Raw genomic sequence first — 17,224 nt, forward strand, 5'->3', positions numbered from 1 at the left:
GGTAAATTTTGGGGGGAAACCTAAAAATGGGTTATAACAGGGATGATGGAGGATAAGTAACCCCAACCAAGGTTGTTAAAAATATTTTTTTGACATGACATAGAAAATACAATGTAAATTCATATTGTAAAATCGGATTGTAAAATCATAAAATTATAAGTAAAATTTTTAACTAATTATATAGACAATTTCAACCAAATTGTAAATTAGAGTATAACATAATTAAGATAAAAGTGAAATAAATAATACAAAAATTCAAGTAACTTAAAAATACATAATTCAAATAAAAATATATAATTTAACTTAAAAATTCCTAAACAATTATACATAAAACTAAAGGGTGTGGGGAAATCACTGTTTCCCCACACCTAAATGCATTGTGGATTACAATAGTAATTCACAGTGCTTTCCTCTCTTTTTTTTAACCTTTTCTTTTGTATTTTTGCACTTTTTTCCAACTTGCCCCTTCTATCTTTTTTTTTTCTAAAATTACTTTCCTCTTTTTTTTTCAACTTTCCTCTTTTGTCTTTTTTTTTCATTTTTTTCCCAAAATTATCTTTCTTGATTTTACTTTTTAAATATTGAGATGATTTAGAATTTTGCTTCGTAATTTATTTCCTTTAAAATACTGTGGATTGCTACGATGTTTTTCCACATAGTTTTTCTATTTTATTTTTTTATTTTTTAAAATTATATTTGTCAATTTTTGTTTTATATTGAGTGGATTGAGAATTTAGTTTTGTAATCTTTTTTCTTTAAAACATTATTGATTGCTATAGTGTTTCTCCGCACGGTTTTTTTTTCTCCGAAATTATCTTTTTTTATTTTATTTTTTAATATTAAGCTGGTTAAAAATTACAGTTACAATATGTGAGGAAAACACTGTAACTTTCCTTGCAAATTACTGTGGATTGCTACAATGTTTTTTCCCACATGGTTTTTTCTGTTTTGTTATGTTTTTTCCTGAAATTGTCTTTGTCAATTTTATTTTTTAAATATTAAGCTGGTTAAAAATTGTAATTACAAGTAAATACAAGTTTTTTCTAACATGGATTTTTTTCCAGTTTTTTTTGTGTTTTCTTTTTTGTAATACTTTTTTTCAAAATTATCTTCATCGATTTTATTTTTTTAATATTGAGTTGGTTATAATTTAACTTTGTAATAAAGTTTAATCATGTGGGGAAAGAACTGTAACTTTCCTCACAAAACATTGTGGATTGCTACAATGTCTCTCCACATGGTTTTTTTTTCTTATGATTTTTTCAAAATTATCTTTGTCAATTTTATCTTTTTAATATTAAGCTGGTTGAGAATTACAATTACAAGTCATTACAAATAAGGCTAAATCATGTGGGGAAGCACTTTACCTTTCATCACAAAACACTGTGAATTGCTACAGTGTTTCCAACATGATTTTTTCCCTTTTTTTTGTTATTTTTTTTCTAAAATTGTCTCTGTCGATTTATTTTTTTAATATTAAACTGATTACGAATTTAGCTTTGTAATTTTTTTCTTTAAAACACTGTGAATTGTTGCAGTGTTTTCCCATATGATTTTTTTATGATTTTTTCTAAAATTATCTTTGTCGATTTTTTTTTGAATATTGAGTTGGTTAAGAATTATAATTACAATAAAGCTAAATCATATGGGGGGAAGCCTTGTAATTTTTCTCACAAAATACTGTGGATTGCTACAATATTTCTCTAAATGATTTTTTATTTTATTTTATTGGGGAAAGCACAGTAGTTTTCCTCACCAAACATTATCAATTGCTACAACGTTTTTTCTCATGGGTTTTTTTCCTTCCAAAATTATCTTTGTTGGTTTTTTTTTAGTATTAAATTGGTAGAAAATTTAGCTTTGTAATTTTTTTTGCTTTTTATTAATAGAAAAGCTAAATCGTGTGGTGAAAATACTGTATCTTTCCTCACAAAACATTGTGGATTGCTACAAATTATTTTGTTTAGTCTCTAAGTTTTTGATCACTAACACAACTTTTTTTTTCCGTCATGAAATATTGGCTTCATCATACCTTTAGTTTTTATTACTTATCTAGTGCTGGTTCACAATTATAACACTATCAAGTACATTTATTTTATAAGCCCGCGGCAGCGCGCAGGCATGCCATCTCGTAACAATGAGATGATGTAGATGAGTAGTTAATTTATGATATTTCTTAAAGATTATAGGCAATTAATTCTCTCTCTTTCTCTCTCTCTATATATATGCATTTTAATTTTCATCTTCATGAGAGAAGTATATTTTCCTCAAATGAATTATACTTTTAGGTTGATTGGAAAACTATTTTCCATTAAATAATAACATTTTACAACTCTTTAAACAATGAAAAATGTAGAATAAAAATAATATTTTAGAAAAACAAACACATAATTCGGAACATTAAATATTTTTGCAACATCAGGAGAATAAAAGAAGCATGAAGAGAAATTAAGAGGAGGAAGAAGAAAAAAAAAAAAGGTATAAAAACAAATGAAATTTGTTTTTACTGGGATTAGAAAGCATCAAAAGAAACAGCTGGCAAGCAAGCAAGCAAATCAAAGAGAGCAGGTCTCTATAGTATCAAATTCAAAACTCGTAAAATCGTTGTAAACTCGCGATTTTGACATCCTTGCCCCCAACCCAATTTCGTTCAATTTACGCTCCGAGAATAGCGCGTATCAGCACCAGTGCTCTCAAAATGATAAAAATACAGTAACCCCCTTACCAAACCCTAACAGCAACAACAAAAACTCTCATTTCACGTTCATAACCGGCACCAACAAACAAACACCGTTTATCTTCGAAATTACCGTTTCACCCTCCATGCAGTGAAGGAAAGCGCTCACCCTCTCCAAACCTCCACAGTCTGACCTTCAGCATGTCAGGAGATCGCCGGGAATCGCCTCCGGTGACCGCAGGAGGAAACGGAGTGGTGTTACAGGATAAAAAAACAGCTCCAGTGATGGTGCCGAGTCAGAGGCTGAGATTACACCCTAACAAGGATCATATGCCAGAGAGCTATGAAGATCTACAACTGGACTTCAGTCCTTCGGTTTTTAGGTCGCTGGAGAAATACTTGCCGCCTAATATGCTTAGTGATAGCAGAGAAGAGAAAGTGAAGTTCATGAGAGATATTCTATTGAAGTATTTGCCTCATGGAGAGCGAACCAGAGTAATGTTCGAATTAACACAGCTTCAAGTAGTTTGATTTTCTGATTTTATTCTTTTTTGAAAATCCTGTTTGATTTCTCTTTCCTTTGGAAGATAAAGGAAAGTGAAACTGCATTGCTAGGGTTTTGCTTTCTCTTCATTTCAATTTTCAATTTTCTAACGGGCATATGGCTTTGGAAATGACGATAATGCCCTTAGATTCCGGAGGAAGAAACTTTTGTAATTTCTGAAACTAATTTTCACTCTGGAATTACAGGGATTACGTATAGAAGATTAAATTTGTCTTGCAAGTAAAAAAACCTCCAAATTAGGAATACTGATAACATGATGAGATCAAGTAATGACTCAATCAAATCCCAATTCCGAACTGTTTGAGTTTCAGTTCAGAAAGAAAAATTAGTTGGGATTAGTATTTATAATTCCAGAATTCCTTGGGGATTGGGATGAGTGTTTGAGAATATCTTTTACTCCAAGGCTGGGAAGGGTTCATCTCTTCTGGGGCATTGATGTGGGAAGATTGCATTATGCATTTTTATGGCTTGATATTTCCGGTTGTGGTCCACTGTAGTTATATTTTATAAAGATGAGGTAAATAGCTGCTTATGAAATACCAGATAACTTTTTATTTATTTATTCTGATGTCTTTATCAGGCACAGAAACATGGAGAATACAGGCAGAAGATAATATCACATTATAAGGTATGAGACATGAGAGCACTTGTTTACCTTTTCCTACTCTACTAGTGTGGAGGTGGAGGACTGTAGGGTTTTAAGTTTGTTTTCCCCTGTTTCTCCTCACTGAAGTTATGTGCTCATTGGCTGGAGGCAGAGCTGCAAGAAGTTTTTAAATGGTCATTATGTGGTATACCCCTTTTATAACCTGCCGCGTTGTCCATCACCTTTCTAGGAAAATAAGAGAAGCCTTTCTTATGAAAATTGAGATTTCTGCTTACTCAAATTAGTCCTTTCTGCCATGTAGAATGCTACTGGTTATCAGCAATACCGATTCTTGTGATTCTTTTCATTTTAATAACTGATATGAATTGTTTTGCGACTACCTCTTGACAATTTGTAGATTGCTTGTTATGAAGATTATATAGCATAGGGAAAAAGGCATTTTTCAGAGCATTCATCTCTTGAAAGTGGTCAAAGAGCGAGAAAATGCTGAGAGGTTAGGTCTATCTGAAGATGGTAGTGAGGTGAATAGACTGAGATATTTTGTATTGTATATACAATCTTTTTTTTCTCTGTCTAAGATGCAAATTCTGAGCCTTTTGAAGAAATGAAGTTGGGGACCTAGGAGTTGATTTTTATGTTTATACTTCATGAATGCTGCCATCAAGTAAAAATCTGTCTGCCTTACTCATATCCTCTGTCATATTTGTGCAGCCTTTGAAAAGAGAGTTATACTCAATGCACCCTGTAACTTTCTTTGTCCCGTCCTTTATGAAAGCAATCAATGATAACACAGAAGAAAGCCTTAGAAGCATCATATCAGAACCCTCTCCTGGCGTGCTCACATTTGAGATGCTTCAGCCACGCTTTTGCGAATTACTAGTAGCAGAGGTGAATAGCACAACATGTAATTGCACACTTGAAATCCCCCCCCCCCCCCAAAAAAAAAAAAAAAAAAAACGGAAAGAAAAATGCCTTGTTCGCCATCTACTCTCTTGCGTTCTCTTATTTAACGTGATTTTCCAGGTTGAAAATTTTGAGGCATGGGTTAATGATACAAAATTTCGAGTCATGCGACCAAATACGATGAACAAATATGGAGCTGTTCTTGATGATTTTGGCCTTGAAACAATGCTTGACAAGCTTATGGATGGTTTTATCCGTCCTATATCTAAAGGTGATGCGTATGTGCTGATACCAGATAAGCTGCATCATATGTTCTCTGGAAGTTTAATCTTTTTCTGTATTCTAATTCGTCAAAATAACACAGATTATATGATCATTTTCCCTGCCTCCCTCTCCTGTGCAGTTTTTTTTCGTGAAGTTGGTGGGGCAACTCTGGATTCTCATCATGGTTTTGTTGTTGAATATGGCAAAGATTGGGATGTTGACTTGGGTGCGTGCCTTATTCGCTGTATTCCTTTGTCAACTAATATTTGTGAAGGTTTTCTATTGCTTTCTTTTTAGATTTTTTTTTGCACGATGCATCACCAATTGGTTTGTGGCTTGTAGGTTGGTCAAACATTTTCTACTACGTGGGCTGTAGTGTAGCTATATTAGCTGCAATCTGTATTCTACTACGTGGTCTAGCCAGAATCTGTTCTTGAATCTGCGTATGTGCTTGCATCAATAGGTGTACCGTGTATGCTTGTATATTTTTTTTTATTAATAATGTGCTTGTATTGTCTTCATCTAGTCCATCTGTGAACCATGCTGTGGTCATTCGTGGCCATTTTCATGGCCATTTGGTTTGTGTTGTAAAGGTGCTTATATCAGATCTTAGCTGATGCATTTGCACTTGTGTGTTAGACATTGGTTGGCATAAAGATTGTCATGCCACTCTCCTTGGTGGTGTTGAATAATTTAGAAAGTGATTGTATTTTGTTGTTTAATTTTCTTAAGTCCACCAACCATGAGGTTTACGACTGTCACCAGCCTGGTAAATGAGGTGTATGAGTTTTCTTAAGTTCACTTTTTCTGTACTCTTTTATTCATAGCTTCACGTAGATAGATATATCCTTCTTGTCAAAGTCTCTATATTAACTTCATTAATGAGTAATTATACACGCAGACAAACAAAAAGAAAGGAAAAATTAGAAAAGACAACATAGATGCACTTGTATTTGATTGCACAACCTGTCAAACTCTGTATAATTTTATATTTGTAGGCTTTCACGTGGATGACTCTGAAGTAACTTTGAATGTTTGCTTGGGCAAGCAATTTTCTGGAGGAGAATTGTTTTTCCGGGGCACACGATGTGATAAACATGTAAATACTGGAAGTCAGCCAGAGGTATGCTAGTCTTTAATGTGGAATACTTTTTTAAGTGGGTTGGCACAATACAAAGCTAAGACTTGAACATATCTATCTTTAGAAGGAAAACTTTCCTTAGATTTATGCTTGCGACCAGACAGCCATTGGATTCTGTTTTTAATTCTCCATGTTTGTACGCTGTTCCTTCTAAATAATTTTGTTTGTTTGCATGTATAAGTTGTCAATCATAAGACTATTCCTTAATCAGCAGATTGTTGAAAGATTTGCAGCTGTTCCAGATTGTAGCTCTTGTCATTCATGCCTATTATTATTATTATTATCATTATGACTTCTCTACATCAAGGCTTTGATTTCTAATCAGGATGAGAAAAGTAGATACCATCAGTTCGGTACACCCAGCATGTCAAATTGGTTGATGTCACTTTTGACTGATTTTGTGACTGTATACGACGTCGTATTTCTCAGTTACACCGAAGAGTTTTTTTATTATGTTTAATCTTTCGAATTTATATGCTTGCCAACTTGAAAGACCTAGGATAGAGTCAGCTGAGATTGCTGAACAGGGTTTTCCCATTTTGAATTTATTTTTCCCTCCCCCCTCCAATTTTTATTCTTGTTGGGTGGGGGGGTAATTGTTGAATCTTTATGCACCCGGAAACTCTCTATCACAATTTGTCAGGAAGATGGAAAAAGATGTGCCTTCGATTTTTTCTAACTTCTTTTCATCTGGAAAATTGAAAACTAGATTTGTGGTCACTTCTATTTCACTTGATCATTTAGAATCATTTGGCATGCAGATGGCTAAGCTAATTAAATTGCTAACATTCACTTGAATTTTGAAATTAGAATGTGTCATCTGGTATTTATATTCTGATCCCTTAAAAACCAGTATTTCCCTTTCTATTATTCACGACCAGGCTAGATGGTTTCTTAGTGCAGAATTTGTGCAATTCTGTATTGTTAATAGCTCTAATTTTTCTTCGGAGTTTTATATTTTTCTGTATTTTTTATGGAGCATTTTCATTGGAAGCAGGAAATTTTTGATTATTCTCATGTTCCTGGTGGAGCTGTGCTTCATCTTGGTCGTCATAGGCATGGTGTTAGGGCCACAACATCTGGTCATAGGATCAATTTACTCCTGTGGTGCAGAAGGTAGTTCCTTTTTTTGCATGTAAATCTTATATCGCATGACATCAGGAAAAAAAATAACTTGGTTGCACTTCAATATGAGAGATTGAAGGAGTAATAGGCTTCTCACGTTGAACTTTACTTTTACTTGCAATCATAAGGCATTTTATATCCTCAAAATGCACTGTGTTGTCTCTGTACAGTTCGGTCTTCAGAGAGATCAGGAAATATCAAAAAGATTTCTCGAGTTGGTGTGGAGAGTGCGCACGAGAAAAGAAGGGAAGGCAGCGAGCATTCATTGCTGCCACTAAATCGGTAATTTTAGTCTTGAAATTATTTCATTTCTGCAATTTCTATGTTCAATTCCAGAGGTCAGGGAGGTTATAAAAATATGTAATCCATGCATAACAGCTAAAATACTTTTCCTTGGACATAACATAAGAGGGAATAGCATCAATTTGACTATGACATTTCTAATCCCGGGGCCTCTAAAGAAATAGGCATTATCCATTCAAGAGGTGACTTGTTTTTTCGGAAGTTACTTGGGGTATTTTGGTCTGCTGGTGATGAAAATCACCATAGCAACTAGAAGAGACTCTCAAAACCGAGAAAGGTTTTTGTTTTTCAATTTGCCATATGTGCACATCCATTTGTCCGTGATGCTAGACTAAAGTATTGGATTGATGCTTATACGAGTTGATCTTTTGTAGGAGTTACTCAGGCAGGATGGTGAGTCCGTAGCGTGAGCTGTTCATTCAGTTGTAATTGTAGACTTGTGTAGCTCCAGATCTCTATGCGCCGCCGTTGGTAAATCTTTTGAAGTTCAGTTTTGTGCTCCAGCGTACCATGACATGGTTGAACCTTGAATGTCCAAATTGTGTGAACTGCATGAGATGAACCTGCTTGTAGCAGATTACAGTATATGCCTGCACATTTTGTAAAAAGATTTAGGACTGATCTGATGTTAGTAATCGTAAATTAACAGTTCGTAGCACCATGTTTAGGGGTAGTCTTGGTATTTGGAACCACAGTTAGCAATGCCAATAATTCTGTAACTTGATCATTTACAAAATGTTTAATAAAACTGTGCATTTTCTCTAAGCTATTGGTTTGTATCGAAAGCAATTGCATGGTATTTGGTTAGCAGAATGGGTTTTTTTCTTTTCTTTTCTTTTCAATTTGATTGGGTAATTTTAATTCTTTTAGCATTGTAAATCCCCCCAAAAACTCGACTGAAAAGTTAAAATTTGGAAGGGGCATGTAAAGGAGGAAAATTAAAATTTCTTTTGAGAAACAATATATCATAATTTATTTTTACTTTTCATTAAATATCATTAAATATTTGTCAATTTACAAAATAAAATAAAATTCCAAATCTATTTATTTTCACTACATAAAATATTTTCACGATAGATAAAAAAATAAAATAAAAATCCAAGCAAATTGTAAAACTACCAGCATCAGAGTTGTCATTTTTGAGCCTGTTTGGCTATGCATTTGCGGTAGCTTTTTTATGTAACCGTGATTTCATCTTATTTGGTTACAAAACAGAACATAATTTTCATGCATGGCCCCCACCATAAAATGTGTTCAAAACTCAGTTTTGTAAAAGCTATTTCTACATGCTTTTCACAATGCTATGTTTCTATTCTGTTTATTTTTGTAGACAGGAGGCCATAAGAAAGAGCGAAAGAGAAGAGCAAAAACAGAGGAAAAAAAGAAGGATCGCCGTCCATCAGTGGAGAGCAGCTCCCTTTCACCACTAGCCTCCGTCGTTCCCACTGCCGCGCTACTCTTCCCCTTCTCCTTCTCCTTTGTCTGTCTTCTGCATTCTCCACTGTTTTGCAACGTGAATAGTGAAGAGTGACCGGCCTCCGGCTTTTCCACCGTCCTTCAGTCCATCACCGCCGTGCTACTCTTCCCCTTTCCCTTCCCCTTCTCTTTTGTTTGGGCTGCTCTTCACTATTCTGCAAAGTGAACAGTGGACGTGAACAGTGGAGAGTGACCGGCCTCTAGCGTTTCCACTTTCCACTGTCCCTCAATCCATCACTGTCGCGCTGCTCTTCCCCTTCCTCTTCCCCTTTGTTTGGGCTGCTCTCCACTGTTCTACAAAGTGAACAGTGGAGAGTGTCTCCACTGTTCATGGCCGGATCGGGTCTGACCCAAACCTAAATGTGTTGGACCGGTTCGACTCAGTAAAATAAAAAAAATCCAAAAAACAATTCTCAGATATTGTGTTTTATTAAAAAAACTAGTGTTTAACATTAATCAATGACACTACATAATTACATTAGAAGGAGATCGCATGATGACGTAGCATTTGCAGAATTTGATTGCAATCCTAATTTTGTTCTGATGATATTTTACCTGATGTTGCATGCTCAGGAAGCCATGGAAACTGTAGTCCTTGTCGGATAGATTTCGTATGTGATGGAATTACAGATAATTTAATTGAATAATAAAAAATATTTTATATAAAGTATTGTTTATTTCATGATGTAATAGCAGTAGTTAAGTTTACAATATTGAAATTAAAAACCATCAATATTAATATATATCATTTTTAGTTATTTTATAACCTCAATTTTAAAAGCATTCTTAATCAAACACATTAAACAACTTTTGTTCAACCTCAATTTTAACAACAGTTTTAACTAAACATATATTTTAACAAACCAACCTCAACTAAAAGTACTTTTTATAAAACAATTTTTTTCAAACTACAACCACAAAAGCTACCAAAATACCAAACACACTAACATGGTAACAAAGTACAACATTCCCGTTATGGTTTACTAGATATTCCAGTTTTACTCCTCTGATTTCTATAAAAACATCCTTTTCGTTTCTCAATGAGCCACACATTCTAATTTTTCATCAACTTAACTTATTAACTAATATAATAAAATTTGTTTCCTATGAATGCAAAGTTTCAGATAAAAACTCGTTTACTTTTTTTTTTTTTTACTTTCTTTCTTTTACAAGCTTTATTTACTTGCTTTCTTTCAATTCCAACATCTTTTACTTTCTCTTCTTCTACACTCGTTTTCTTTTATGCTTAGTAGTAGATAGAAAAAACATTGTTTTTCAAGATTTGGGTCTAGTATTCACAATTTCATTTGATTTTGTGAGGTTGATTTTTTTTTTCAAGATTCGAGGTCTAGTATCCACAATTTCATTTTATTTTGTGAGGTTGTTACATGTCTCCATCTATAATTAAGTTTCTAGCTGTAGTTTCTTATTGTTAAAAGAAAAAAGTAAACTTGTTGCTACTGCACTAAATGAACAAATTAGCATGCTAGATGTGATAAATTCAATATTTGTTTCATTTACTAGTAAATATGCCACTAAAGAAGAATACAAGTAAACTTGTTGCTGTTGCACTTGATGAGCAATTAATACAAGCAATAGAGAGGACCTGATTTCTTGGTTGTGAGGAACCTAATATTCCTTCATCACCTCCTATGGATCAACCAGTGTCAAACGTGACACAAGAAGGATCTTTATTATCTAACTCACCTGTATAATATAGAACTGTATATTTATATAACCGTATTGTCCCTATTTAATCACTCACATTTCTATTTCCTCCAACCATGTAATCACCACAAACATAAATAAGCATTTAGGTATATCTATTCCTCAAACATAACCATGCACATATCCCTTCTAAGAGCTAGATGGCAGTATAAGGTGGTCATAACCAGTAGCTATAACAAGTGCCAGCTAGATAATCATAATTGTTTTTTAAGAAGTGTCTTTCTTCCACATTTAAATCTCTCTAATGTTGATATAAGGGTCATTTAGACAAAGATGGAGAGCACAACAAACATGACTTGCCACAACAATATTGTAGTAGTCAATTGAACTATATAGGCCATATATGATCAAAATGAATCAAATCCCAAATGAACTACGACAAAGTATATTTAGAGTTCTATGGACTTATACACCTAGAGGGCAAGTCCTAGAAGATTCTATAACAACAAGTACTCCACTAAGAGTGGTTGAAACTACTATGCCTCATGCAATGAGATGAATGCCAATGTATTAGAAAAAGTAATAACAACCTAACTTAGCCGTGATAGCCCCTAATTCACTAATTGCCTTGTAAACATATAATCTTATAGGCCCTATGACCCTATTATCATGTGCAGAAACTTGTTCCTAGGCAATTTAACTATAAACCCTGGAATCTTGAAAATATAATAAATAGAAAATAAGTAAATAAACATTAAAATGAGTTTAAATACATGATCAATAAGTAAGAAAAAGTTGACCTTTGTTTTAAAATGTATGAAATTTTATCCAGAATGGTAAAGAATTTCAGGAGAGAAAATACTAATAAATATGATGTGTAATGGAGAGGATGATCTCTATAAATAAATGTAAAGGCATTGTTAAATGTGAAATGAGGATTATGAATTTTAGGTTAAAATTCATAACGTCGACGAAACTGGTAATGGGTTTTGATGGATAAAAAAATAAGAGAAAATGAGAAAAATTATCCAAAGGAATTAGCATGGTAAAAAGAAAATGGTCTTAAGGACTTAGTAAAATAACTGATATGATTTAAGGAATGATTGAACAAGATAATCCAGATTTTGACGTAAGATTACCTACTGATTAGTTTTATGCTATCGTGTATAACTTTCAATTTGACTGTTGGATCGAGCTGAAATCTTACGAGGAGTCTTCTGAAACATTGTTCTAAAAGACCTTACAATAAGGTCAAAATCCAGGTATGTTATCTAAAAATAATAATACATAAAAGCATTATAACGAGCAAAATGGTTAAGAAGCAAAATTGCTTCCCTTGTATTGTATTGTAGTTGGGCTGATGAGAAAAAGGCATGAAAAATAGCTAAAAGATTCTCTTCTTCATTTCTTCTCCAAATTTCTTTAGAAACCCCTCTAAAATGGATAAATGAACTACACAACCCGATTTATCTTCCAATTAACAACAACTTGCGAACCAATCTTTTGTTTGCTTCGTAAAAAGAACCTGGGAGTATGGAATTAGAATTATCAAAGAGTTTTTGATAAAATAAAATAGTATTTATAGAATCCACCACTTGTTATCCTGCTAGTTTCTAAAAGGCCAGTGACATTGTGTTTAATTGTAAGATAAGTTGTTATGGGTTGTGTCTTGGGTCAACATTATAATTCTAAAAGAAAATGACATGTCGTTTTCTAATTTCAAGTCTCATAAGACCTTTCTAGAAAAGATCTATTATGGTTTGGTATGGTGTGCATGAATACTTAGGTAGAACATACTTTATTATACAAATTGATTGATATCCAAAATAGATCTAAATGAGTATATCTTTAAAAAGCCTAAATTTTCTAACAAAATCGTATGGTGGCAAGTCATGTTGGTAGAATATTATATTATTTATATGACTAAAAAGTCAGTGAAAGATAGTGCCATAACAAATCATTTGGTAGACAATACAATTTATGACAACGAGCCCTTATGATTCAGATTTCTAGATGAAGACATTGTGGTGGTATAAAATGAAGAAGAACTAAACGAAGATATATGGACACATACAATACTTTGATGAAGTAGTTAATGTTTGTGGTAATGATGTAGGAGTAGTGCTTATTTCACCAACTGATGAGCAATATTCTATGGTGATTAGGTTACAATTTAAATGCACCAATAACATAACAAAATATAAACCATGTATCCATAGGCTTGAGACTACTTTGGAAAGAAAAGTTGAAAGGCTTGATGTATATGGGGATTCTTTATTGATAATTTATTATGTGAAAGAAGAATAACAAACAAAGGATGAGAAAGTAAATTTATAGTAAAAGTACTACTAAGATGGGAGAAATACTATACAATAGAGGATTTAATGGGATGCTACTAAGATGTTTAGATGAAAAAGAAGCGAAAAAGGTCATGAAAAAAATGCATGAAATCTTATGTGCCACACACAACAATAGGAACATGCTGACATGACAAATGCAAATGAGTGGATACTTTTGGACCATAATAGAGAACAATTGCAATAATTATGAGTGAAAATGTCAAGTTTTTGTTGATAAGATATATGAAATGTTAGTTTCTCTCCATAAAATGACAATACCTTGGTCATTTGTAATGTGAGGATTGGATGTGATTGGCCCAATAAATCTAAGGGTAAGAAATGAAAATTGATTCATTTTGGTAGGAATTTACTATTTCACAAAATGGACTAAAATGGCTTCCTACACTTATGTCACTCAAAAAGTGGTCCAGAGATTTATTGAGAAAGACATAATTTATCAATACAATTTGCTAGAATTAATAGTGATAAAAAATTCTTAAAACTTTAATGGAAATATTATTCAGTAAAATGGAAGATCAAACATCTTAACTCCTTATCTTATCGACCTAAAATGAACAAAGTTGTAGAAGAGACAAATAAAAATATAAATAAAATTTTACAAAAAATGGTTGCAAGAACTACTATAAGAACATATAAAAGTGCAACCCCTTACTCTTTAGTTATGTAATGGAGGTGATGATACCTCTCAAAGTGGAGATACCTTATCTAAGAGTACTAAACAAATCGGAGCTAAAAGAGTCTGAATGGGCTAAGGTCTAGTATCAATTGTTAAACTTGATTAATGAGAAGATTAGCTGTGATTTGTCATGGGTAATTGTATTAGAAAAGAGTAGCTAGACTTATGATAAGAAGGTATTGAAAAAGATTTTGCGAATTCCTGAAAAATATATATCAAAGTAAATGAGTGCCTAATTATTGAGGTCCTTGCATAGTAAATAAAGAATTTTCAGGAGGAGCCCTCATTTTATCAGATATAGATGGAGGAGTTTTGTCAAAACCTTTGAATTTAGATGTTGTGAAGAAATATTATGCTTAAAGTTGTATTTTGTTTTTCCAACACATTAAAAATAAAATTTGGCCAGATTCTAATCAAAGTGTTATTTAGTCATGGTCATCCTTTCTCCTTGACTCGACCGTTTATATTTTTTAAAAAATAAATCATATTTTTTTGGTCCACTATATAATCAATATTGATATTAATTGCAAAAATTAAATAAAAAAGAACAAAAAAAAAAAAACAAAGGGATACATTTTATTTCTAAAATTAATAAACAACATGGATACCAAAAACAATTATGGACTTGAGGAAAAAAATAAATGTTTAACAATGAAAGAAGTTATGTCAAGGTATCAAAAGGATTTATGTTAAAGGATTTATGTCAAAGGATTGAATTGTAGAATGATACATAGTCAAGAAACTAGAGTTAGATGGTTTGATAAAAATATATAGAATTGTGTAAGGTAACCTTGGGGGCAATTTTAGGCATAAATGAAGCCTTCATGGATAGGAGATAAAGACCATGATATAAAAGTTCAAAACTAGGACATCTATTTAGAAATCAAACTTAAACAACTAAGTGAGCCTGATATCATGATAAAAAGATATGTTGATAAAGTTAAGAGTATAAGGTGATGTAGGGAAGTTCATACATTTCATGAAAAATTGTTTTAATTTTGAGGTTGGTTACCTTATAATGAGACCCTTTTATTTTTCATTTGTATGGATCCTAAATTGATCAGTTCTTTCTTATTTTCATGGATCCCAATTTGATCCTTTATTTTGTGATAATCCTAAGTTGATCCATTTTTACATGGATCTCAAGTTGATCCTTTCATTTTATTATGACATATCCTAAGTTGATCCTATCATTTTTATTTGTGTAGGTCCTAAGTTGATCCTTTCATTTTATTATGACATATCCTAAGTTGATCCTATCATTTTTATTTGTGTGGGTCCTAAGTTGATCCTTTTTTATATGGATCCCAAGTTGATCCTGTTATTTTTAAATGCATGGATCCTTAGTTGATACATTTTTAAATGGATCCCAAGTTGATCCATTTATTTTTTATCACACAAATTTATAGTTGATAATATCATTTAAATGGATCCCAAGTTAATCCTTCTATTTTTATCGAACAGATCCCAAGTTAATCATGTTATTTATTTGGATCTCAAGTTAATCCCTTTATTTACATATATTCCAAGTTAATCCTTTCATTTTTCATTTGTGTGGATCCTAAGCTAATCCTTCCATTCACAAGCAAGATGGATCCCAAGTTGATCATTTCATTTATTTTTGCTATGATCGTGGTGTTATTTAACGCCATGTCTTATTTTCTATAAAAGAGAGAAAATCTTGCTTTTCGATAATATCTTTAATTTCTTTACAAATTTACTATACAAAATCAAAGAAAAATAAATTTTTAATGTTTTTGTACCATAAGTATTGTGAAGAGAGGGCATTTGTTATAATTGTTTTTACCCTCTTTAGCATATTTTAAAAAAACAAAAATTTGAAAGAAAATTAAAAAAAAAAGGAAAAGAAGGGAGTAAGATAATAGGGATGAAAGAAAAAAGGACAAAAGTAAAGTTTAGACCCATTTTCAATTTATTAGGAGAAATAAAAGAAATTTGAAATCTTAAAAAAACATTTATGAATTTTTAAACTTAAAGGATAAAAGATATGAAGGAATTGAAAATTCAAGATAAAAGATGAAAAGACAAAATATAAAAGGAATCCAAAATTTAATAAATAGAATGAGATAAGGAAGGGATTAAGAAATTAAAATTTGACATGGAAAATAAACATTATAAATTAAGAAATCAGTCCATACACAAAAAAAAGTCTCATGGGTGATTAGAGTGAAAACACCAAAGAAAAAAGCCATAAGAAATCTCTTTTTTTCTCATAAAAAAACCCTAGCCGCTACTGTTTATCGAGCCTCCTACCTCTAACAGCTAAAAACTGCCAGTGTACATAACCCTCAATCTTCTCCTCTTATAAGTCTGACCACCAACCCGTCTTCCATTCTCTTTCACTAGTCACATCCAAAACATAAACCTACCAATTAGCTTCCTTTTTTATTGTTCTTCTCCATACTGCCAATAACAACAACCAATCCCACCATGACCAAACAAATCCTAACCTCCCTGAATTTCTACCGCAAAGACCTATAGCCTCTCTTTCCTTCTTATGTTCTATAGAAATCACAGCTTTAATCCTCCAAAGAAACACCCAAAATCCTAGCCAAAAAACACCTAAAACTCACACATTATCAAGCCTTTTTTAACTTGAAAGCCATCATAATTTGATTTGCCTTACTGCCCTTTCTTTCTCTCATTCACCAGCACAACAAAACCCCTCTTTCTAGCCACAAATCTCTTCCAAAACCAACCTGACTCTGCCCAAAACCTAGGAAAAATCACAACACTTTTTCCCTTTTCAAACCAACCCCAACTCAAAACCATTTAGAAACTATAACTTTTCCCCTCCAAAATGAACTAGACATCACAATCAAGAAAAGTCCTGATTTTACTCCTTTTTTTTTTTTTCAAGTTTAACCTCTGGTGTGTATTAACATGCCGCCTGACCTAGATGCTATCAAATTGCCAACACGCGTGAGCCACGTGCCAACATTACCTCCTATTTTTCAGCATGTTTTGGTTAGGTTTTGTAGCTTCTAAGGTTTTTATTTTATTTTATTTATTTTATCTTGAATAAATTCTTTTTGGCATATAATGTGTTTGGTTTTGTTTTGCATATGTATGGTTTGATTTAGTATGTTATTGGTTTGATTTCATGTGTGAACAAGTTTATGATGTTTGTTTTGAGGTCATGTTTAATTTAGCATATGTACATGTTTAATTTTTATGTATTGTTAGTGTTTAATTTTTTTTTTTATTGTATTGTTGTGCTTAATTTCATATATGATTATGGTGAGTGGATTTTAAATTTTCATGTGGGGATGTAATTTGTGTAAATGTGAGTTTGGAATATTTTTAATATTTTTTTAAAATTTTGATAACATGGTAGGAATATTTTTATTTAACATAAAAAAAATTAGTTTTGTGAATTTTGATTTTTTATCAAAGGATCAATCAATATCTAGTATAATAATAAAAAAAAGAAGGTTC

General features: G+C 32.3%; 1 protein-coding gene across 6 annotated transcripts; it reads left to right on the forward strand.

The window, feature by feature from the left end:
- The first annotated feature begins 2,509 nt into the window (after positions 1–2,509).
- Positions 2,510–8,350, forward strand: LOC7486749 (2-oxoglutarate and iron-dependent oxygenase domain-containing protein CP2). Of its 6 annotated transcripts, none has more exons than XM_024581886.2 (10): positions 2,523–3,172; positions 3,823–3,870; positions 4,296–4,370; positions 4,561–4,737; positions 4,873–5,023; positions 5,156–5,242; positions 6,015–6,139; positions 7,155–7,273; positions 7,453–7,564; positions 7,960–8,350. In XM_024581886.2, the coding sequence occupies exons 1-10, from the start codon at positions 2,879–2,881 to the stop codon at positions 7,993–7,995; spliced, it is 1,224 nt and encodes a 407-aa protein (XP_024437654.1). In that variant the 5' UTR covers positions 2,523–2,878; the 3' UTR covers positions 7,996–8,350. The 6 variants fall into 6 exon arrangements, with proteins under 6 accessions (XP_024437659.1, XP_024437658.1, XP_024437654.1 ...); XM_024581887.2 differs by lacking the exon at positions 4,296–4,370 and adding an exon at positions 4,001–4,033 and having other exon boundaries at positions 2,524–3,172; XM_024581888.2 differs by lacking the exon at positions 4,296–4,370 and having other exon boundaries at positions 2,526–3,172.
- Positions 8,351–17,224: the final 8,874 nt, after the last annotated feature.

Source organism: Populus trichocarpa, chromosome 12, assembly GCF_000002775.5.
Source record: "Populus trichocarpa isolate Nisqually-1 chromosome 12, P.trichocarpa_v4.1, whole genome shotgun sequence".
Classification (NCBI taxonomy): Eukaryota; Viridiplantae; Streptophyta; class Magnoliopsida; order Malpighiales; family Salicaceae; genus Populus; species Populus trichocarpa.

Excerpts from the sequence above, each read along its gene's own strand:
- LOC7486749 (XM_024581886.2), top strand. The coding sequence starts at position 2,879 with ATGTCAGGAGATCGCCGGGAATCGCCTCCGGTGACCGCAGGAGGAAAC. Across the intron at positions 6,140-7,154 it reads ATACTGGAAGTCAGCCAGAG|GAAATTTTTGATTATTCTCA; the intron begins GTATGCTAGTCT and ends CATTGGAAGCAG. Across the intron at positions 7,274-7,452 it reads TTACTCCTGTGGTGCAGAAG|TTCGGTCTTCAGAGAGATCA; the intron begins GTAGTTCCTTTT and ends GTCTCTGTACAG.